The sequence below is a fragment of the Prunus dulcis genome, chromosome 5 (assembly GCF_902201215.1).
Source record: "Prunus dulcis chromosome 5, ALMONDv2, whole genome shotgun sequence".
NCBI classification, from domain to species: domain Eukaryota; kingdom Viridiplantae; phylum Streptophyta; class Magnoliopsida; order Rosales; family Rosaceae; genus Prunus; species Prunus dulcis.
In genome coordinates, this window is record NC_047654.1 from 7,774,153 (window position 1) to 7,798,260 (window position 24,108).

Here is a 24,108-nt window from a genome sequence, read left to right on the forward strand (position 1 = left end):
ACGCTTTACATATATTCGAATATTTTAAAAGTACAGCCGCGCAAACTATACTTTTAAAATATATTCATACTTAAAGAGTATAGTCCTGTGGCTTTACTCTTTAATTATATAAGAATATTTTAAAAGTATAGCCGGGCTGTAATGCACAAATTTTATTTATTTATTTTTTGTGTGCAATTAAGTAATATCTTAGCTTTTTTTAATTACTTTAAATAGTAATTATGTTTTAATTATTATTTCTTTAATTAAAAAATAGTATTTAAATATTTTATTAATGTAATAAATAAATAAATAAATTAAATTAAATTATTTTAAGGATTTTGTTTATTATTTTTTATAAAAAATTAGTTTTTTTAGTTTAATATTTGAAATTAAGTAATATCTTAGCCTTATTTAATTATATTAATTATTATTTATGTTTTAATTACTCTTTATTTAATGAAGAATTAGTATTTAAGTATTTTAATTAATTTCATAAATTACTTAATAAATACTAATTAATTATATTTACTTATCTTAAATAATTTTGTGGACTTTAAAATTATTTTTAATTTCCAGATATATTTTTAAAATAGTTTCAATTATTAGAATATTATTTTAGTATTCCAAAAATGAATTTGAGTCTCCAAACGATGAATTGTTTTAGTGGCCGAACTTCAAAGTTGTAATTTGCCAAAATTTTGCTGAATAAAACATGTACGTATTTTATTCGTATAGCCAAGAAGCTAAACCAAATTAATATCCATAAAGTATAAACTAATGCAACTAGGAGGGTCCTTTTTTCGTAATTTTTTTTATTAAATAGTACAGCTGTATGGATATACTATTTACATATAATGTATTTAAATAGTATAGCCGAGCGGCTATACTACTGTTTAAAAAAAATAGTATAGCCGGGCAACTATACGATTTTTGACACGTGGGCACCTAAGCTCTAGGTGAGAGCATGGCGCTAGGCGGTTTTCTTTTTTATTATTTTAAATAAATAGTATAGTCGCGTGGTGATACTCGGTTTTTTAGTTTTTTTAAAAAGGAATAGTATAGCCGCTATACTCAGTTTTTAAAATTTTTTTTTTAAAAAAAATAGTATAGCCACACTGCTTTACTCGTCTCTTTTAAAATTTTTTTAATAGTATAGTCGATCGGCTATAATCTTTATATATATACTAGGATCCTCTTTTTCTTTTATATTTTTTTCCCCAATTTTCATTTATCGATAAAAGTAGGTTAGAGCATTATTTATTACTATTAGACCATTACCTGAGTCTCTATTGTCCCCTTTTGATTTTTCACCTTTTCTAGAATTATTACCCTTATAAATAATTTAGCATCTTCACGTTTAATACTGTATTATACACGTACGTACCTATTTTTCAATAATATATCCATGTTTTGTATACGTCTTAAAGACTCGGTAAAATTCAAGTTTTTTAAAATGCAAACGTACAATATGCATATTGCACAAGTCTGTACGTATTTTCCAACTTTTGATACACATATTTTTTTACAAATTTTCAATAAAACACAAAAAATTCATGTATTATACACATAATTCTCATATATTATTGAATACAAATAATATAAATTTAAATATATTATATTAAAATATTATATAGTGGCTGCACTTTTAAGTTGTAATTTTCCAAAATTTTGCCCAATAAAACAGGGTTGTATTTTATTCGTATAGCCACGTGGCTATACCAAATTAATATTTATAAAGTATAAACTAATGCAACTAAGGAGGGTCCTTTTTTCTTAATTATTTTATTAAATCGTATAGCCGTGCGGCTATACTACGATTTTTTTAAAACCATATCGCTGCACGGCTATACTGTTTTGACACTCGGCCACCTAGCCGCTAAGCGGGTACGGTTTTCTTTAATTTTTAAATAAATAGTATAGCCGGTCGGCTATACATGGTTTTCAAAATATTTTTTAAAGAATAGTATAGCCGATCGGCTATAACCGGTTTTTTTTCTAATTTTTAAAAAAGAAATAGTATAGTCGGGCGGCTATACTCGGGTTTATTTTTTAAAAAGAAATAGTATAGCCGCGCGGCGATACTCGATTTTTTTAGTTTTTAAAAAAGAAATAGTATAGCCATGCAACTATACTTGGTTTTTACGCTTCTCTTTTTAAAATTTTTTTTTTCTTAATGAACAATATAGCCAATCAGCTATAATCTTTATATATATGCTGGGATCCTCTTTTTCTTTTATATTTTTTCCCCAATTTTTGTTTATCGATTAGAGCATTATTCATTACTATTAGACCATTACCCAAGTCTCTATTTTCCTATTTTAATTTTTCACTTATCCAGAGTTATTACCCATATAAAGAATTTAGCAATTTCACGTTAAATATTGTATTATACACGTACATACCTATTTTTCAATGATACATCTGTGTTTTATATACGTCTTAAAGACTCGGTAAAATTCAGGTTTAAAAAAAAAAAAAAAAAGTACAATACGCGTATTAAACAAGTCAGTACAAATTTTTCATCTTTAATACATGTATTTTTTACAAACTTTTCAATAATACACACAAAATTCATGTATTATACGCATAATTTCACATATTATTGAATACAAATAATATAAATTTTAAAATTTTAAAAAAATTATATCAAAAAATTATATAGTAGCAAAACTTTTAAGTTGTAATTTGCCAAAATTTTGCTTAATAAAACACGGTTGTATTTTATTCCTATAGCCACGTGGCTATACCAAATTAATATTTATAAAGTATAAACTAATGCAACTAGGAGGGTCCCTTTAAAAAAAATATATATATATATTATATAGCTGCGGCCATACACAGTTTAAAAAAAAATAAAGAAATAGTATAGCCGTGCGGCTATACTCGTTGGTTTTGAATATTTTTTAAAATAGTATAGCCGTGCGGCTATACGCGTTGAACAAGTACATACGTATTTTAACAGTACATCCGTGAGGCTATACTTTTTTAATTTTGAATATTTTAACAGTATAGCCGAACAGCTATACTGCACAAGATGGTTTTCTTTTTTGTAATTAAGTAATATCTTAGCTTTTTAAATTAATTTAATTAGTAATTATGTTTTAATTATTATTTCTTTAATGAATAATTAGTATTTAAATATTGTATTGATTTCATAAATTACTTAATAAATAATAATTAACTATTTAAAATTATTTTGTGGACTTTATTTTTAATTTTTTATATACAAAATCAGTTTCTTTTGTTTAATATTTGCAAGTAAGTAATATCTTAGCCTTGTTTAATTATATTAATTATTATTTATGTTTTAATTACTATTTATTTAATAAATAATTAGTATTTAAGTATTTTAATCAATTTCATAAATTACTTAATAAATACTAATTAATTAAATTTACTGGTCTGAAATAATTTTGTGCACTTTAAAATTAATTTAATTTCCAAATATATTTTTAAAATAGTTTCAATTATTAAAATATGGATGATTGTAGTCTAACGTAGTGCCCCACCCCATCTTTTCGGAAAAGGAAAAAGTTGGTGTTAATAATATGTTATAAATATATAAGCCTAAAGTAGAACTTCGGCCTACCCTCACGCCTAACTTTAATTCCATGTGCTACAAGGAATATCTGGTTTTGCCCTTACATGTAGGACCCACTTATATGAATCTCAAATTTATCAAACAAATGATACTGAATATCAGTTAGATATGGTACAAATAATAACACATTAGCATCAATTGTTGTTGTTCTTGAAGTTTTCCAATTAGATAGAATTATTCTCATCAATAATCTCCTCAGTTGTGATGCCAAAGTTCTCACCACCGCCAGGGTCGAGGTATACTAGTTGCACACCGCAGGCTTTCAATAATATTGGTTCGGAGGGAAGAAATCTAACTTCACACTTGTACATGATCTCCTCTTCATTCCAGTAACGCTTCCAGTGCCTCATATTAGATAATGAAATATATTGCAGCCACACATGATCTGACCCTGGCGATATAATGTGTTCATGAAATGAAAATATTTCATCACCATTGATGAAGACTCTGACATGAAATCCGTATCTCTCATAATCATCATAATCGTAAGGGAGTGTGTAATCTATGGTTCCGAATGCAGCGGAAAAAGCCAATCTTGTGTTCTTCCCGGTGAAATTTGGGGGAAATTTAATGTTGAAGTCACAGTAATTAGGATCAGCTGGCTGTTTCCGGTGGCCGAACCACTTTGGAATGTCGTTTCCAGGAAGTATAATGCTAAACTCATAGCACTCGCCGTCCAAATGTACGTGCTGCTGTAACGTGCATGACAATATTTAATTAGTCATCATGATGTATTCTATTAAGAGTAATGTTACTTGTTGTATAATCTTAATTGATATTCTAGTATATCATTTCTCGACTGTAGATATGATATATTTACTTATGAATGTGAATCTTCTCTCAGATATAGATGATACACTAAATATATAGGTGAGACTATATATACATTCTAAACGTGAGCTCAAATCTAGATACAATGCACCATATGTCACATGCATCTCTTCGATATATCCTGGACATGTAGTGAATTGTATCTATAATTAAATCACGTTGACTTCTAACAATACAATTAATGGTAGATGTATATGAGACAGCCCAGAGAGAGAAAGACAAAAACCTGGTGAGTTTGAGAATGGCTAAGTAACATGGATGCCATCTTTTCCACATCAAAGTCAAGACTCTTGAGTAGTTTGTGGCAGTTAGACAAGTCGCTATACTGAAGAGAACCCTGTGAGTTGTGTTCCAAAATGTTCGAAAGTTTTGAAAATCTTTCCAAAGATTTGCAGCCACCTGTGTTTATTCCTTTTATGCATGGAGAAAGCTGAGGAATTTCTTGAAGCTTCTTGCAATCACGCAATATAAGCCATTCCAAGCTACCAAATGTGCTGGTCCATTCAGGAAGGCTAACAAAACTGCTTCCAGATAAATCTAGAAAAGTCAATGTGGACCCACAATTGAATGGCATAAGGAATTCACATTCTGATAAGTTGCAATCTCCGACTCGTAGAAACCTTAGCCTTGGAAACACCAATGAGTTTTGGTAATCATGAGAAACGCTTGACGGATTTTCAGGGTTCACCTTCACGGGAAATGCTAAAAGTTTGGGGCAGCCTCTAACCTCAAGTTCTCGAAGATTTTTCAACTTATAAATGCTGCTCGGAAGATTTCTAAGGTTTTCACAACACTCTAAAGTAATGTCCTCTAAGACCATCGTCCCAGCTTCAATTTCTGGAAAACTCTCCAGCATTCTACAACCTTTCATGTTAAGAATTTTCAGTGATTTCAAGCCAATTCTTGTTGGAAACCTTGTAAGGCTTGAGCAGTCTTGCAGATTCAAAGTCACCAGCTTTTCAAGGAACCCAACAGACTCATGAATCCCAACTAAACTGGTACATCCTCTAAGAAACAATTTCTCCAAGTTTGGGACTCCTGTGAAGTCGGGTATTTCTTCTAGCTTGTCGCACCCAAAGAAGTCCATAGATGTCAATGTTCCCAGTTTCTATAGAAAATAATAAAATAAAAAACTAGCTGATAAAAAGAAAAAATATAACAATATGAGAAATGCAACATAAGATGTCATCACAGTGTGAATTAGGACTGTTGATCATGTTATCCAAATTCACAACTTGGCAATACAAGTCTGATAAAAAAAAAATAAAAAAAATTTAGCTTAGTATTCACTCAGAGAAATTAGAAAAGCTTCAAAATCAATTATGTTACCATAGAACCTGACTCGAGCCGCGATATGTTACTTGAAGGCATCTTCAGGGCAACAAGTTTCTTTGGATGAAAATTGGATGGTAGGGACTGTAAAGGATATCTGTACCAATTTAGCAGCCTTAACTCGTTGGGCAGATCAATATTTCCAGTGAGGCTTGCATTAAGATTTATTAAATATCTGAGATTTTTCATCCTTGAGAAGGCTTCAGCACTCATGGAGATGTCATTCTTTTTAGGCATATTTATCAGTATGCCTCTAACTTTAGTTGAACCCTATAGCAGAAAGTCCAAAAAAATTAGTTAGTTATAAAAGCCACCAACATATTGTTGTAATTGATATGGGTAAAAACATGTTCATCAATACCAAATTAACAAAGATATTTGACTTACTGTTTGTTCTGTTAGAACACGGTAGACATCCTCGTGAAACCACAACCTACTACGTTCACCTGGTTCTGTAGGCGATTCTTGACGAACAATTTCCTTGCCCATATCTTCAAGTAAATCATGCATGGTTAACGTATTATGCTCATTAATAACTAAGAGAGACTTATCTATGAGTACTTTAATGCTAATTATGGGGAATAAGTCACAACTTCTCAGTATATCCACGATTTGATCTTTATCTTCTCCTTTGAAAAAACATGCAATGTCAAGGAAAACCTCCTTCTGAAAATGCTCTAATCCATTAAAACTAATCTTGAGTATTTCTTGGATTTCTTTGTTAGGAATTATTTCGTAACTGTCTAATGCATCTTTCCACTCTTCTATGCTTCTGCCACAAAGATGAGAACCTAACACCGTCAAAGCTAACGGAAGGCCTTTTGTGTAGCACACAGCACGCCCAACAAGCTTCAGGAAATCATTTGGAGGCTTGTCTCTCTTAAAGGAGTTCCAACTGAAGAGCTCAGAAGACTCATAGAAATCTAGTTCCTTGACCTTGTACGTTAAATTAACTCCATGAGCAGTTAACAAGTGTTTGTCTCTTGTTGTTACGATAATTCTGCTACCTCGACCAAACCAATTAGATCCTCCTGCTAAGTTATCTAACTGGTGTCGATGATCCACATCATCAAGAACTAAAAGAACCCTTCTATTCCGAAGTCTCGTCTCGATCGTATTAGCTCCTTGATCAACACTTGTCACCTTGAATTTTCTGTTGCCTCCCAAAATATCAGAAAGAAGAGTTTTTTGCAGTTCGACCAAGCCATGTGGCATTGACGACATTTCTCTAACATTTGCCAAAAAACAATTTCCTTCGAATTTATGGGCAATAGAGCCGTAAACAGCTTTGGCAATTGTTGTCTTGCCTATCCCACCAAGTCCCCATATCCCAATCATTCGAACATCATTCTCCCCAAGACTTAGAAGCTCATCCATATCTCGTACGCGAGATTCTAACCCTACCGGATACTTAGCAACTTTCAAGTATGTACGATTTGATGTTTGAAGGGAGATCTCTTCCACAATATTGTGGATAAACTTAGATTCATGCCTGCCAAATCAAAAATTAAGGAAGAATAAATGAGTTGGGGAGTTAAAATACAAAAGAGAAAAAAAAGCTGAGAGCCGAAAAACAAAAAGAAAGAAAAATGACATGAAGTACATTTTCAAAATCAAATGTGTGAGAACTGAATATGAAAAATAAAATAAAGAGAATAATAAGTTGAATAGTAAAACTCATAGCCTTACATTTCTAGATAACATTTATTCAGATAATATTCATTTTACTCAAAAATTAAATAAAATAAATCTCCTTATCATCATCGAATAATCTATTATGATTACAATTATAAATTTATAAGGGCCAGTTTGTCATTGCTGTGTTGTGAAAATAATCGTTGTCAGATTTGCTGTGAGAGAAATCAACTATGAGAAAAAGCAGTTTGGCGTTTGGTAAACTTTTTTGTTAAAAGTGTTGTTGGTATGGATTCCAGTATAATCAAAACATGATTGACATATAATCATTAGACCCAACGCCTCTTCGAAACTGATTCTTGCATAATCAGAAAATGAAAGCACCTTATTAGCTGCTTTCCCTTATAGTTTTCTCTCACGACAATTTTTAATAATAAGTGATTTTCTCATACTTTACCAAATGGATTAGGTTTCCCAAATTTTTTTTAAAATCACTTATCACCCAAAATAAGCAATACCAAACGGGCACTAACTGTTAGTCTAGTACCTTTTCTCTTAATATCATTGGAAATATCACAAGTTCAAATCCCTTATTTCCATATTGATAAAATAAAAAAAATTGAAAAAAATCCAGCGTACGAACTTTAAGAGATCACATGTGGGGGGTTGAAACCTTTTCTCTGCTTGAGTGTTTGTCAATAGATTAAGAAAAAATTAAAGGCTTCATTAATTATGTTCAAGAGTAGATGCATGCTAATCATGATCAGTTCTAGAAGAAATATATTCATTAAGAAGGAATATATACCCATCCGGGAAATGCCATCCAGAGAAATTGGCTGCCAGAGTAAGAGCTGTCCTCCACCTCTGCACACGATCCGTGCTGCTGCTGCCGCTGTTGTTGCTTTTGAAGTTGGCTTCATGTCGACTCAATGCCACACCAAAGCTGCCTCTCTGATTCCGTACGTCCGAAGGATCCACTTTGTAAAAAATAGGCAAAACAATTTGCCGTTTCGATTCTTTACAATCCAAGATGCATGCGAGCTCATCTAAGCACCACTTGGAGGATGCATAGTTTTCAGAGAACACAACGACGGAAGCCATCGACTCTTGGATTGCTTTGATGAGTGTCGGCGCAATTTCTTCTCCTCTTCTGAGCTCATCATCTATGAAGGTGTTAAGACCCCTTTGGCACAAAGCAGTGTACAAATGGCCAGTGAAGTTGTTACGTGTATCTTCACCTCTAAAACTCAAGAACACATCGTAACTCCACCGAGTTGGGGAAAAATAAGAGGATGAGGAAGAGGAAGAGGCTCTTTGGTTGCTCATCCAAGCCATATCTAAATACACCTCAAAGCCTCAAATAAGCTTCAAAGCGTGGTACAATAAAGCTAATGGTAATGGAATATATATGTATATGTTTATATTAGAGGTAAGGACTTGAAAACATAGACGGTGCCGTGAACATATTAACCTGGGCTATAGTCCAAGGAACTTCTTTTTTTATTGGACTAAATTAATACTCTAGCCTAGGCAATCAGCCGGCTGACAAGAAGAAAGAAACAAAAAGGAAGAGAGGAAGGAGGAAAAAAATAAAAAAAAATAGAGGGGGAGATGATAAACAATCGGAAAGAGAGAGAGAAAGAGAAAAAAAAAGAATAAAAAAGGGGAGAGAAGGGGAAATAGAATAAAGAAATGGATGTGTGTGTTGGGATGAGATATGTGTTTTTATTTTAAATTTACTTCAATTTCTTCTAAATATTTCCTAGTACGTGTGTGTAGCTCTCCTCTGTTTTTTTTTTTTCTTTTTTTCCCTTCAATTCCTTCCAAATATTTCAACAATATTATCAATAATTCCAAAAATGTTGTCTGTTTCAAATGTCGGTATAATAATTAGAAAAAAAAAAGTTCTAAATATGATGAAGAAAATATATTGAAAAAAGAGGGCTTATAATTATTATTTTTGGTAACAAACAAAGAGTGCTTGGGTCTATCAATGTAAGTTTCACACCTTCAATGGTCCAGGATTGAAGATAGACGTATCCCAATTTCAGCCACATATTCACAGCATGTTAAAAAAAAGTATAAGATGCTTTTGAAAATTGAGAAAACGCGTGGTTTGAGTGGCAAGGCATTTCAGCACGCATGTGAGCACTGTACTTCAACAGTCCTACGGTAGAATTTCTACTCACTCTCTACTCAGCGTAGGATCTAAGCTCATGACAGTTCAACCAAATTCCATTTTCCCACTTCCCACGCTTTGATATTTTCAGTCCGCAAACAAAATATGTTACATCGGGTTTCCTGTTTCAGCACAGCACCTATTGGTGGGGCAATCCTCAATAAAAAGGAACTATGAATATATATAGTGGATCCGTCATATTATATTTTTGACACAAGTTTTGACACACACACACAAATACACACACACACAAAACAAGCCTTAATTTTATTTTTTCTCTCATAAAAATAAAATAAAATAATTTTCTCTCTCCTCTCTTTTTTCATGGCAACATAATCTCTCTTCTTGGTAATATCCTCTTCTTCTTTTTTTTGGTAATCTCTCTCTCTCTCTCTCTCTCTCTCTCTCTCTCTCTCTCTCTCTCCATATAGGTACAATTCATCTAGCATATTAGTTTCTAGAAAGTTTTGAGAACATGATAATTAAGCATCCACTCGCCTAATCAATCCTGGACAATGGGAGGTTGTGCTTGGTAGACAGTTGCTTAAGAGATTTTGGTACAAGTATTTATGCATCGACTGCTGGAAGTTTTCAATTATATGTTGCAATTGTTTGACGCTATTCTAGTGAATTACTGTAGCTTATTGAAATTGTCTAATATGAGATGCCTCTGCTCCAATTATTGTTTGGCTGGGAAAAACAGGCTCTTGAAAGATTTGGAAGAAGCTCTGTCGTTGGATCTCTTTAAATGAGATCGTGCGGCTGTGGTTGTTTTAAATGTTTTAACCCGTTTTCTCTCCATGACCCGCAAATACAATCGCCCAAAAAAAGGTAAGGTGCACACGCGGAAAAGAACGACATAAGGGGAAGAGCTCACCCTTCCACCATCGCGAGCTGAAAAGCAAACCCGCCATTGTGAGCTCAGCTTGCGAGATTCCTATAGCAATCAGGTATGAGTATCGATGGCTATGATTTTTTTCTCTCTCTTTTCTCCATCTAGGTTGTGGTTTTTGATTTGGGGTTCTGAGATAGGTTTCTAATCTGGTTTGAAGATTTTTGAGCAAGTGGTTGAGATTACACCTGATTTCTTGTGGGTTTGTTGATTTCAAGTATCATGTGTATCTGATTTCTGAGAGGGTTGTAATAGATATGAGAAAACAAAAAACCATTTGATATTCTTGATCATTAGAATAAACTTTGAATTTTGATTTTCTTTTCATGTTCATGACAGTTTTCTCTACTTTCTATTTATTTTTATTGAGTTTCATTTATGCTTCTCATTTGTTTTTTTTATAAAGAAAAATGAATGGTAGTGGGTTAGTTCTAGGACTCACTAATCTGCAATAATATAGAATGAGCTTGTAAAATTTAGGTGATTTACTTATTGTTGTTAAAGTAAAAGATGTAACTGTTTGAATTTGTTATGGAATGCAGGAAAATGGCCTAGAAACCGTCGTGTCACTGAGCTGATCAGAATTTTTCCAAATGGTGTTGATTTTGTCCTTTGTTTTTTTGTTTGCATGTTTATCTCTTCTTGATCAATCTTCTTATATAATTTGGATGAGTGAATTGTATGTATGTGTCATAGTCCTAGAAACCACCGTGTTATACAAAACGTTTCTAGTGGAATGTTTAAGCTAGCCTATTGTCATTACTTACGTGTTTCAGGATTGAGAAAGGGTTGTTTTATGCATTGGATCTTGGAGGAACAAACTTAAGTGTGCTGAGGGTGCAATTGGGGGGAAAGGGTCGTGGAATTATTAGTCAAGAATTTATGGAGGTCTCAATTCCTGGAAATCTTGTGGTTGGGATTTCATATGTAAGTAGTTTGTCACTAAGAATGCCATTGTAAATCAAGGTGATTTATGCGAAACATTTGTCAAGTCTAAAGGATGATTGTGATTTCAGTACCTACAACAAATTTCTGATCATTATTATTTCCACATTGAATATAGGTAGCATTTTCTTTTGGATTCAAATCAACAGGCCCCCAACAACTACTCATCTTAACAAAAGGGAAGTTTACACACAACCTCAAAAGTATTACAAATATATAATATCTCAGGCCTCTCCACTCATACCATGACTTAACTTTGGGTTGAATGATGTAATTTAATTCTATCTTGGCACCTCATATATTAAAATATATTTTTCTTTAGGGACACAACCAAACTAATTTTTTACTTGATACAAAATCCCTAATTTTAATTTATATACTTCATTATTTTAAATGTTATATTAACTATCTCCTCATTATTGATCCTAGCAAAAAATCAAATGAAATGTACTTTATCAAAAATACTCACTAAGAAAATTTGAACGATAATTTATCACAACAAAATCTAGAATCGAAGTACGACAATAAAAGAAGTTGAAAGGGTATCAATGATAATGAGAAAGGAAAAGAAGAAAAATAGAAAGAAAGAAAGGGGCACTTTAAAATTTGGTTAAGAAACGTTCAATTGTATTAATAAGACAATATCCTAATGAAGATTTGGGGGCCTAGCTAGCTCCCTCCGCCACTGCTTGTAACCTTGTTTGATTGCGGTTATGCGACTTAAAATCTTTTGTTTAATAAATTTTAAAAATTAAGAGTTTGATGTCGTATGTATGTGAAAAACGACACAAAAATCATGTCGATTGTTACTATTACTCAGCAAAATCATTGTTGTTCATTACACATAGGCGAAGAGACTATTCATGAGAATATAAACTTTTTAACAAAGTAAGATTTACCTAATCTACCTCAAGGATGAGAATATCTTTCCATATATCATTGAGATTACCCTTTATACCCTAAATTTCCCTGAGATAGGAATTCAACACAGCAAAAATAAAAAATACTTGATGTCCACGGCATTGTTTTAAAATAGAAAGAAGAAGAGGAAGAAAATCAAAACTTTATTTCATTGTTGGGCCTAATCGCAATCCTTCGATTTCCACATGTGGGTTGTCCTTATCTCCCTAAAAAACTTCCAGGTCCAACTTCTCCTTGTCCAATTTGACTCTCAATCTCACATGTCCAACATAAGAAGATTTGATAAATCAATGTGCTGAGTCGGCCGACTCAATTTAAAAGGTTCCCCCCTCCTCCCCCCGGGGACTTTCAGAAAACGTACCGAACACCACCAAATCCAAAAAGAACTTTGAGTAAGAAAGAATGACGTCAAATTTGAAGGGTTTGTGGATTTTTAGGGTTTTTTTTGTTTTGTTTTTGTTTTTGTTTTTGTTTTTTTTGTGTGTGTGTGTGTTTGTGTGTGGAGCATATGCTTCTATAAAATAGAAGCACTGTAAAATAGTATGAAGGATAGAAAAACCATCAAAACCCAAATGTTAGAGGCAGGGATAAAGTGTAACCTTTGAAAAAGATTGATCCCACCAAACAGCAATTCAGCAACTGAAAGCAAAAGCTAAAAGAAAAAAAAAATATTAGAAAAAAAATGAAATTAGAGAAAGAAATTACATTTGAAAGAACTCAAAGTATTAAGTGGGTCATATTTTTTAGACGTTAATATGCGAAATCAAACTAAATTGAGTTGTTTGGATCCTAGTTTAAATTATTGTATTATCGCATATTGATGTGTATAAAATAACCAATACGTAATAATACACGAATTGAATAGTATTGTAGTTTTTAAAGGGAAGGCTCTCTCTCCTGCTTGTATACAAGAGAGTAAGCTACTCAGTTAGTCCAATAATTAAATCCTTAATTGTAGAAAGGCTCTATTAATAAGCAAAACAATGCTTAATCCTCTAGAATATAGTCCGACTTTTTTTACTTGTTATTTCCCCTCCATCAATAAAACAATATCACCCTTTGAATAAAATAAAAAATTGTGCTGCAGTTTTTTACCCGCCCCAAATTATTACGTCATTGCAACAGAAGATAGTAATAGTCTGTTTACTAGTTTAGTTGCCGCCACCGCCCACCGGAAATGAGTCGACGCACATCCTTCGTAAGCTAACAAATGAGACAGCAATGTCACCAAAACCAGCAGACGCAGTCTTAGTTTCCAATCTCACACTATTTTGTTTAGTGGTAAAAATGAATTTTCCTTTTTTATTATTTAAATCCTCCACATTGTCTACACCTCAGACCCGTAACGCCAAATCCAATGCAACCCACACACCACCAACCGGCCTCTCGTCACGTGGCAGTGATCGGCGCCGGAGCTGCCGGCCTGGTCGCCGCACGTGAGCTCCGGAGAGAGGGTCACAAAGTCGTAGTCTTCGAGCGAGGAGACCAAGTAGGCGGCACTTGGGTCTACACTCCGAATGTGGAGTCCGACCCAATTGGGCTCGACCCGAATCGGACCGGGGTCCACTCGAGCATGTACCAGTCGCTCAGGACCAACCTCCCAAGAGAGGCCATGGGGTTCCGGGACTACCCATTTGTGGCCATAGAAGAAGATGAAGAGAGAGACCCCAGAAGGTATCCGGGTCACAGAGAGGTGTTGATGTATTTGAAGGACTTTGCGATTGAGTTTGGGGTCTCTGAGATTGTGAGGTTCGAGACTGAGGTGGTGTTTGTGGGTTTGGTGGAGGGTGGCAAGTGGAAGGTGAAGTCCAAGAGTAAGAGAGGTGAGGTTGTGGAGGATGAGATTTTTGATGCTGTGGTTGTGTGTAATGGGCATCATACTGAGCCCTGTGTTGCCCAAATTCCAGGTATCAGTATCGTTGCTAAAGCTCTGAACTTTGTATTGGGTTCTTTGAGATTTGTTCATGAGGAATATGAATCGAATTGGGTTGTGATCCTTTGGATCTTTTTTATTTATTTAAGGCACAAAGTTTGGACCTTTAATATTGGTTTAGGTACCTGATTGATTCTGCCTTGTGTGAGTGTGCAATTGTATTGGTTGAAGGAAGAAAATTACTTTTGGTAGAGTGCAATTTGAGAAGATCTTCATAAAAGGAACTTTTGAGGTTACAGAGTTGAGCTTCTCAGCTAAAATTTATGGAATGAGATATTTTTCTTAATGCTGAGTTCAGGCTTGTGTTTTGCTTTTTACTTTTCTTCTTCTGCTTTATGCAATGTACACTGTTTTTCAGGCATCAATACATGGAAAGGGAAGCAAATCCACAGCCACAATTATCGTACCCCTGAGCCATTTCGAGATCAGGTCTGTGTTGCCACTTTCTGCATCCTGCAGGAATCTATAACCTACTTTTGTTTAGTTTTATTTTTACTCTATATAGTATGTAGCTTATTTTATCCATTTCTTGCTTTGCATAGGTAGTAATTTTGATAGGGAGCGCCACTAGTGCTCTTGATATTTCACGAGACATAGCTGGAGTTGCAAAAGAAGTCCACATTGCATCTAGATCTGTTGCTGATGAAACCCTTGAAAAGCAGCCGGGCTATAATAACATGTGGCTTCATTCTATGGTAAAAGACTTCAGCCACGGTTAAGAATTGGGTGGCTTTGATGGGAAGTTCATCCAGAGAATGTTCAACTTTGTTTGAGCCTGATGCTCGAAGGATGGTTGATCCAAAGTACTGATAATTTTTAAATTTTAAACCAATGCAGATCAAAAGTGTCCAGGAAGATGGTAGTGTTGTATTCCGAAATGGGAGTGTTGTCCTTGCGGATGTCATTCTTCACTGCACTGGGTATACTTGCTTTGGCTTGTTTTGGACTTCATGCTATGTTGTAGTGTTCCTTATTGACTGTCAAGTAATGGAAAGTGCCACAAAATTGAAATCCCTTTTTTATTTTTTTATTTTTTCCTATTTCAAGGTACAAATTTCATTTCCCTTTCCTTGAGACCAATGGCATGGTGACTGTGGATGACAACCGTGTTGGGCCTCTGTACAAGCATGTCTTCCCACCCGATTTGGCTCCGTCACTTTCCTTTGTTGGGTTACCATGGAAGGTATTTCTCTTCTTTATAACAAATGCCATATTTTTTGTTTCATATTTTGGTTCATTGTTTTTTTATGGTTGAAGTAAATCTTTGAATATCTCCGTGCCAGGTTGCTCCTTTCCCCATGTTTGAATTTCAAAGCAAGTGGATAGCAGGTATTTTGTCTAACCGAATCGCACTTCCATCGCGAGAGGAGATGATGGAGGACGTCAAAGCTTTCTACTCTTTACTCGAAGCTTCTGGCATCCCCAAGAGATACACTCATAACATTGCTGATTATCAGGTAAATTCACTCTCTTTGGTTGACTGGCTATGTTGTTAGTTAGTCTCAAGCAATATGACCATAGCACAAATTCATTCGTCATCCGTGGTTGAGAGCACTGGCTACAATGTAATTGCTAAACGAAGTCTTGTTTCAGATATCCTTGACTGGATCCCCACATGATGAACTAATGCAAATAAGATAATTTAAGCACATATATCATGTCTAAACATCATATATTAGGTCTTTAAAAACCAATCAATGTGATTCTTGGCCGTGGACAGAATGCTGTTTCATCTCTCTCTAGTCTGTTGGGAGCCTTCAGTTGCACTAATTAAATCTGCATGTATATTCATTTTGGATATAAATGAAAATACTAATGGGAAGAATACTATGATATATGCTGCTGATCTTTATGGTTATTATCATTATCTTTTTCCTCTTCGTACTTGTGTCTGTTTATGATGAACGAGATAAATATCAAGTGTTGTTATTCGGCAGTTTGGATACGACGATTGGCTTGCAGCTGAGTGTGGCTGCCCAGCCTTTGAAGAATGGAGAAAGCAGATGTACTTTGTAGCTATAGAGAACTTGTTTGCACGACCGGAGACATACAAGGACGAGTGGGAAGATCACCATTTAGTATTGCAAGCTCATGAGGACTTCAGAAAATACACCTTAAATGGAGTTGAAAATGGATACGTGACATCAAATGATGTCCCGCCCAGTTCAAGGTGAAACAAGCGACCACCTTGTTTCTTTTGAAGTTCATCTTAAATATCTCAGGAAATCTTGAGGTGTTCCTGTTCCTCAGTAAGGGGATGTTTAAGTGGTTGGTAAGTTTATTTCTTTCGTCAGAAGGGTTTGGGCTCTGGTTCGAATAACAAATGTATGTAATTTTTTTTTTCGTCAGAAGGGTTTGCGGTCTTAATTAATCTGAATCATTGATTAATAAATTCATACTTGAAATGGAAGTTGATGTTCCAATTTTTTTTTCCTTTGTGCTACCAAAACAAATCCCAAAGCACTCGAACTGCCGACATCCGCCACAAAGTAAATTACCGCCTCTCAGGCCCCGAATAATTCTACTAGGGGCCAACGATAAACGATAACTCCTCCCGCACACAGCTTACAACTTTTATTATAAATAAATGAGATTCAAAGTGAGAGGTAATAGAAAAAAGTCCAAGTAGATGGTTTGATCAAATTCAAGGTGCGATCAGATTGAAAATTTACATTGGATCCAGCTTAGCTTTGGACTTTAGCATTAATCACATTTGTAATAAATAATTATGAAAATTTTTCAAAGAATTTTCGTAACTTCTTTTTGTGGTCGAGAATTTTGGTAACTTCTTAAAACAACATCACTCGATCACAATTCACAGCCATACGGCCCAAACCCAAAACGCCGAGGAACCGTCTTCTGCCAAACTCTCGTCCACAACTCCACCATGCAGCTCGCTCTCAACCCACTGGCCTCCCGCCAAGTGGCAGTCATTGGCGCTGGCGCCGGCGGCCTGGTTGCAGCACGTGAGCTCTGGCGAGAAGGCCACAAAGTCGTGGTCTTTGAGCGAGGAGACCAAGTGGGTGGCACGTGGGTCTACACTCCGAAGGTAGAATCCGACCCACTTGGGCTGCACCCGGATCGGACCACGGTCCATTCGAGCATGTACCAGTCGCTCCGGACGAACCTCCCGAGAGAGTCCATGGGTTTCAGGGACTACCCATTTGTGGCCAAAGAAGAAGACGAAAAGAGAGACCCGAGAAGGTTTCCGGGTCACAGAGAGGTGTTGAGGTATTTGAAGGACTTTGCGAGCGAGTTTGGGATATCTGAGATTGTGAGGTTCGACACGGAGGTGATGGTTGTGGATTTGGTGGAGGGTGGCAAGTGGAAGGTTAAGTCTAAGAGCAAGGGAGGTGATGGTGTGCATGATGAGATTTATGATGCTGTTGTTGTCTGTAATGGGCATTATACTGAGCCTCGTATTGCTGAAATCCCAGGTATGAATATCATTTCTGGAGAAAGTTAAAAAAAAAAATTTGGTTGATGTTGATAATTGGATTTTGGGATTTTTGGGTTTGCGTTCATGCTCTGGATTTGAACATCTAAAGTTCTGAATCTATATTGGTTTTGAGATTTTGTTCATGGGAAATTGAATCGGTTTGGGTTTGTGTTGCTTGGGATGTATAGAAGAATCTTTGTCTTTAAATTGAGTTCTGCATTGTGTGAGTATAAACTGTATGGGAAGTAAATTACTTTTGGTAGACTGCAATTGGAGAAGCTTCAAGAAAGGAGCTTTTGAGGATGCCAATTTAAATTGCAGCATTAACTTTTTAGAGTGAAATGGTGGGAAAGCTTGTAAATACAGGATGGAAAAGAAAATATAATATTAGCCCTAATATCTATACCCAAATTAAAAGTAATAATTCTAAAGTACTAATGAAGCTCATCCAGACTTTTTTCTTTCTGAATTCATGCTTATGTAATGCAATTTGAAGGCTAACAAAAGTAAAGTTGGTTCTCACTTTTTCTCCCTCCCCTTAATGCCATTACATACTTTTCAGGTATCAATACATGGAAAGGAAAGCAATTTCACAGCCATAATTACCGCAATCCAGAACCATTTCGAGATCAGGTTTGTCCCACTTTCTGCATTCTGTAGAAACTTCTAGATTGTGTTCTTCTAATGAAGCAGGACACGGTTAATAGGGTAGATTGTTTTAAGTCTTACTGGTTAGCTTCTCTTATCTACTTCCTGCTTTGCATAGGTTGTAATTTTAATAGGGGGTGCAGCTAGTTCTGCTGATATTTCTCGAGAACTAGCTGGAGTTGCCAAAGAAGTCCACATTGCATCAAGATCTGTTGCTGATGAAGCCATTGGAAAGCAGCCTGGCTATGATAACATGTGGCTTCATTCTATGGTAAAAGAACTCACCCATGGTAAGAATTGGGTGGCCATATGATGAAAAGTTCATCAAGGCAATTATCTTTGACCCTGATGCTAGAAGATAGGTAGATCCTAAGTTTTGATATAATTTAAACCGCTGCAGATCAAAAGTGCCCATGACGATGGAAATGTTGCTTTCCAAGATGGGAGTGTTGTCGTTGCTGACATCATTCTTCACTGCACTGGGTATAACTTGCTTTGGCTTGTTTTAGGAATTGATGTTATTATGTGATGTTCCATATTGAATGTGAAGTAATTGAATTGAAAGTGCAAGAAAAATGGAATATGAATAGTAATCTTTTTCCTTTTTCAAGGTACAAGTATCATTTCCCTTTTCTTGAAACCAATGGCATTGTGACTGTAGATGACAACCGTGTGGGGCCACTGTACAAGCATGTCTTCCCGCCAGCATTGGCTCCTTCACTTTCCTTTGTTGGGTTACCATGGAAGGTGTTTCTCCACTTTAAATCATATGCCATATTTGGTTCATTCTTTTGAAGGTTGGAGTAAATCTTTGAATATTGTGGTGGCAGGTTGTTCCTTTCCCACAGTTTGAACTTCAGAGCAAGTGGATAGCAGGTCTTTTGTCTAATCGAATTGCACTTCCATCCAAAGAAGAAATGATGGAGGATATCAAAGCTTTCTACTCGTTACTTGAAGCTTCTGGCCTTCCTAAACGATACACTCATAACTTGGGGGATTGTCAGGTAAATTCAATTTCTATTGTTGCATGACCTTACCAGCTGTTCATTAATCAGAATTAGTTAAGAGCATTGGATTCGGAGTAATTGCTATCGTTGCCTCTTATGTGATATATTAAAACATCAAGATGTTCACCGTTATTTGCATCCCAAATCAGTAGCTTCCATTGTATAGCATGTCACATTTTTCGCACCCAGACTTGACAACCTGAGAGGTTACTCTTTTGAAAAGCTGCTTAATGTGTTTTTTTTCAGTCACCATTCAATGCCTTTTAAACTTTTAGGCATCCACTGTTCCAGTCTATGTACTAGTATCTTTATATATGTCATGAACAGATTAAATAATTCAGTGTTGTGTTTGCAGTTTGAATATAACGACTGGCTTGCAGCTCTGTGTGGGTGTCCAGTCTCCGAAGAATGGAGAAAGAAAATGTACTTGGAAGTTTCAAAGAATAGGCATGCCCGACCAGAGACTTATCGGGATGAGTGGGAAGATGACCATTTAATATTGCAAGCTCATGAGGACTTCAAGAAATACACCTTAAATGGAGTTACCAAAAAATGATTAAGTTTATAATCATTAAAGTGTGTCTGTTCCCAACCTTGTGATTGTTTCCCCCCTACAAGGTTTGGGTCCAACTCACAACAGTTTATAATCTTTAACTTGAATGATGTCCCAAAATAAGATTTTGAATGATGAGTTAAAGATGGATGAATAAAATTTAAGTTGGTTTCTTTATTTGTTCCATGAGATACTTGGAGAAGAAATTTAAAGAAACTTGGAGCAGCCCCCCATCAAAGTGCAAATTAAGTTTGGGTTCAAAGAATCCAAATAATATAAATCAATTTGGGGTCGGTTCTAAATTTTCCATCTTCTGATGCATTTTGAATTGGATTTCACAACCCCTCGCTACATGATCAAAGATTACCAGTCATATTGATATCAAAAAAATTCAAATCAAGACAACATTGGATACAATAAAAATCAAACCAAACGAACTAAAACTCGGTAACTAGTTCAGATTGGTTGAACAGAAACAAAATCATGGAACAACACATACCAACAGAGGCTCAAACGCCCTAATTCTCAAAAGGATATTTCACTAAACAATTTATACAATTTTGTTTGCATTCCCACTAGATATCAAAAACGCATATACAGAAACATTCATTTGTCGTAGTGATTGACCGACTAGTTTAAATCATTAATCAGAAGTTCTATTCTAACCAAGTTTCTTCTTTTTCTTAGCCGAGGCCTCTCTAGATTTCTTGAGTGATGCATTTTCTGTGAAAAGATGGTTGTACTTCTGCAACACCCTCTCTTTTTCTTCAATCCTGCCTAACATCTCATATGCATCTGCCACTCTCTGGACTATTGATTTCACGGGAGGTTTGCGATCAAAAGCTTCCAAGCCCTCAAAAAGCTACCGAATACAAGCATGTATACAATAGGTTAGGCTAGCCGAGTATATAAAGTAATTCGAGCAATAAATAATAAATAATAAAAATTGAATGGGCCAAACATCAACCTATCGTAGAAAACTGCATATCTAAGTATGAACGTTATAAGCCATACCTTTACGAGACTCTCCAACATGTTGTTTCGGTAGTATATACCTATCATACTTTTGCATAACTGCCACGGAACTGAATGCAGATCAATGCCAATCTTCTTGTCCCAAAACTTGTGTGCTTCTTCTGGTCTTTGGTCCATATCTAAAGCTCGTATTAGTTGCCCATATGTTCCCATTGTGTTTCCCTGTCCCTTGCTTAGCATCCATTTAATTACCTAGATGAGTTAGAGAAAACCATGGTTTATAGATCACAAAAGAAAATAATGAACAGGACTCACTCATTCTTTCCAGGGTCAAGCGTAAGTTAAAAATAATACTCAAAATTTCCTAGTCGCTACAAATTATTAGATAATTATTTTTTCAAATCTCTCCTGTTGGAAAAAGTAGTTTCCCCAAATACTTATGCACTCCAAAAAAAATGCAAATCTTCTTCTCATAGTTGGTTCTTTCCCATGATTTAAAGAAGTTTATTTGCTACAAAGGATTGCAACAATTTTGATAATGATGGAGAAGTCTCAGCCAAAACAGACATAAGTGCATAAAATAAAAGCTCCTCAAGGATTATTACATCACATTATTCTGCTTCAAATTAAAATACTACTTTAAAGAAAAGTATTCCCAGATTGAGTACTTTCTATTTAAGTGTCCTCCAAGTTTTTAAGCCATGGTGAAAGACAAAGAAATGATTGTACCTGAACAATTCTATGCCACTGCTGTTCCTTCTCAAGAGAAGTCAATGCCATCCTAATTTTTCCAATGGGAAACTCTTGCTCCCAAGCAACCCATCCATCAAGAGTACCATAAACAGCCTCCTTACTGTTATTGAGATCAAGAAGCTGCAAAAGTGGGGTTTTTTAATCCATTATCAGCTTGCTACAAAAATTAACATCCACAAATTTTCACTCTATTAATAAAATTCGACTAAGATTAAAAAACTCAATAGAATTAATTTATAAATAAAAAAGAAAGCTTGAGATATGCATACTTACAGTTCTTACAAGAAAGTTAACTTTATCCTTTCTAGAAACATTCCATCCAATTTGGCCCCTTTTCTCGCCTCCAGCATTTTTCTCTGGATAGTAACTGTTACTTTGGTGGTTGTGTTGATCCTAGACCATTATAGATGAATTAGCCAACCAGTAAATGAACATCCAAGGCAAAATGAAAATAACATAAACCCATCAAGACTGCCCACCACAGAGGAGGTATGACATCCTTGGTACAACTTCACAAACGTTAGATGCAACAGACAACACTGCCAGTATATTTTGTTCAATTCTAGAAATTTTGCCAAACAACGTCATAGTTTTGTTATTCATTAGGGACTAGAATAAATTTTGTAAACTTAAGTTTCAGGCATGGGATGACGAAAAGGTTATATCACATTGCCAATGCATGTACACAAGCACTTTGATAAATAGCTCTAAGATACCTCCAATGAAACCATAGCTTTAGCAGTTCTTTGGTTAGATATTTGAGCTTGCACCGCTGTACTGTAAGTAGAATTCAGAATTTGGGCCCTGATAACCCCAAGCTGAGTTAATCGGCCAACCTGGAGAAGATAACATTATATTAGAGACATCCATTAATATCTAATTAAAACCTCCAACACTTTTGTGAAACAGCTAGATTCAATTGTCTTAAAAGCTGACAAAAGCCAACGGGTCTAGCCAAGTGGAAAAGGGGCTTGACTTGCAGACTCCCAGGTTCGAACCCCATGACATTGTGTGTGAGAAACCCGCTCCCTTGTAATTTAGACTATTGCTTCTACTCAAAAAGAAAAAACTGATGAAAGGGGATAAACTTAATTTTGATTAAGAAATGAATATAACAGTGCCCCTAGCATATAAACAGGTTTAAGTAACTTAAAATTTATTCAGTTTTTTCAAGTAGTTTACTTTTTCATTGCTTTTTTCTTTCTAGATTAATTGATCGAGTTCTAATTCTATATTTCTTAGGCCTAACTTATCCCATTAACATTATTAAGGCATTCATTAGGGTACATTAAGGGTTTAGTTGCCTAATTCGCACACCCCCTACGAATTTCGATCTGGAACGAAAGATTTAACGACTCAGTTCTAAAGGAGAGAACAGTACCTGGCCGCCGACAGCAGACGAGCAATTGAGGGAGAGTATCGCTGGAGAAAGCCATGGACAAAGCACACGAGAGAGAGTGCTATAACTGATGAGCCCAAGTTTGATTCTTGCTCTTGGCATAAGGGGAAGATTTTAGGTACGGAGAGATTTTTTTGGACGATTGGATTCGAAGAGGTTAGGTCGGGTGGGTGATAAATGGGGAGGCTAAGGGGGGAAAATTTGTTTTTTATTAAAGGGTTTTTATCACAAATGTCTATGAGATTTGTCAAATTATCATTTTTAGTCTTTTATTTTTATTTTTTTGATATTATTGGTTATTTATGTTGTACTTTATACATCAATTTGGTCCTGCAGTTAGATTCTGTCGAAATTTCTATTAAATAAATGACATGGTATGTATTTGAAGCCCACATATCCGATAATAAAATGCCACGTGAATTTGAATAAAAAAAATACGTTTTGAAAATGAAAAACATAAAACTAAATTTAAATCTTAAAAATTAAATATAAAAAACTCCAATACAACTCTCTCTCTCTCTCTCTCTCTCTCTCTCTCTCTCTCTCTCTCTCTATCCTTTTTTTTGGGTCAAATATCTCTATCCTCCTCCCCCTCTCTTTTTCATTAATCTCTCTGCCTATGCATCACTCAGTAAAATAAAGAAAAATAAAATAAAATTTTTGGGTATTTGGGTGCAGGGGTGGGTCTAGGGTTGGGTGGGCCTGAGTGGTTTCTTTTGGTTCAGTGGGGGTTGGGTGGAGCATGGATCGGGGTGAGAGAGAGAGAGGGCAGAGGAGGTGGAAGGGAAAGGGGAGATGGAAGGGGAGAGAGGTGGAGGGAGAGTTTTTTTCTATTTTTAAAATTTTTTAAATGTTAAACTATTCTTTTATTTTTTTAAAAAAAATTTAGATCCACTTAACATATTCTTATTGGCTATGTGAGCATTATATATATGTGCCACGTCAGCAATTTAACAGAATTTTTTAACAAAATTTCACGGCGGAACTAAATTGATGTGTGATATGTAACATAAAGGACCAATAATGTCAAAAAAAAAACATAAATAACCGAAAGTGATAATTCCGTAAATCTCATAGACCATT

The 24,108-nt window shown here is 35.2% G+C and overlaps 4 protein-coding genes across 9 annotated transcripts; 2 read left to right on the forward strand and 2 right to left on the reverse strand.

Moving 5' to 3' along the window:
* Window positions 1-3,612: 3,612 nt before the first annotated feature.
* Window positions 3,613-8,828, reverse strand: LOC117628693 (disease resistance protein RUN1-like). 2 transcript variants are annotated; one of them, XM_034361190.1, is made up of 5 exons: window positions 8,187-8,828; window positions 6,134-7,238; window positions 5,744-6,016; window positions 4,641-5,522; window positions 3,613-4,272 (listed from the first exon to the last, which is right to left on the reverse strand). In XM_034361190.1, the coding sequence occupies exons 1-5, from the start codon at window positions 8,714-8,716 to the stop codon at window positions 3,748-3,750; spliced, it is 3,315 nt and encodes a 1,104-aa protein (XP_034217081.1). In that variant the 5' UTR covers window positions 8,717-8,828; the 3' UTR covers window positions 3,613-3,747. The 2 variants fall into 2 exon arrangements, with proteins under 2 accessions (XP_034217081.1, XP_034217080.1); XM_034361189.1 differs by having other exon boundaries at window positions 3,613-4,275.
* Window positions 8,829-13,484: 4,656 nt separating this feature from the next.
* Window positions 13,485-16,674, forward strand: LOC117626993 (flavin-containing monooxygenase FMO GS-OX-like 4). Its single transcript, XM_034358853.1, has 7 exons — window positions 13,485-14,225; window positions 14,610-14,680; window positions 14,794-14,946; window positions 15,089-15,171; window positions 15,299-15,434; window positions 15,535-15,708; window positions 16,189-16,674. Exons 1-7 carry the CDS (start codon window positions 13,676-13,678, stop codon window positions 16,423-16,425), a joined length of 1,404 nt encoding a protein of 467 aa, XP_034214744.1. The 5' UTR covers window positions 13,485-13,675; the 3' UTR covers window positions 16,426-16,674.
* Window positions 16,675-16,884: 210 nt separating this feature from the next.
* On the forward strand, window positions 16,885-20,075 carry LOC117626994 (flavin-containing monooxygenase FMO GS-OX-like 4). 5 transcript variants are annotated; one of them, XM_034358854.1, is made up of 7 exons: window positions 16,905-17,688; window positions 18,253-18,323; window positions 18,457-18,609; window positions 18,739-18,821; window positions 18,950-19,085; window positions 19,169-19,342; window positions 19,701-20,075. In XM_034358854.1, exons 1-7 carry the CDS (start codon window positions 17,139-17,141, stop codon window positions 19,899-19,901), a joined length of 1,368 nt encoding a protein of 455 aa, XP_034214745.1. In that variant the 5' UTR covers window positions 16,905-17,138; the 3' UTR covers window positions 19,902-20,075. The 5 variants fall into 5 exon arrangements, 2 of the variants coding, with proteins under 2 accessions (XP_034214746.1, XP_034214745.1); XR_004585698.1 differs by lacking the exon at window positions 19,701-20,075 and having other exon boundaries at window positions 16,885-17,688; window positions 19,000-19,085; window positions 19,169-19,198; XR_004585700.1 differs by lacking the exons at window positions 19,169-19,342; window positions 19,701-20,075 and having other exon boundaries at window positions 16,887-17,688; window positions 18,457-18,628; window positions 19,000-19,085.
* A 235-nt stretch (window positions 20,076-20,310) lies between these two features.
* Window positions 20,311-23,231, reverse strand: LOC117627854 (pentatricopeptide repeat-containing protein At4g18975, chloroplastic). Its single transcript, XM_034360120.1, has 6 exons — window positions 23,008-23,231; window positions 22,343-22,462; window positions 21,900-22,019; window positions 21,603-21,746; window positions 20,913-21,125; window positions 20,311-20,760 (listed from the first exon to the last, which is right to left on the reverse strand). The coding sequence occupies exons 1-6, from the start codon at window positions 23,125-23,127 to the stop codon at window positions 20,560-20,562; spliced, it is 918 nt and encodes a 305-aa protein (XP_034216011.1). The 5' UTR covers window positions 23,128-23,231; the 3' UTR covers window positions 20,311-20,559.
* Between the last annotated feature and the right edge of the window lie 877 nt (window positions 23,232-24,108).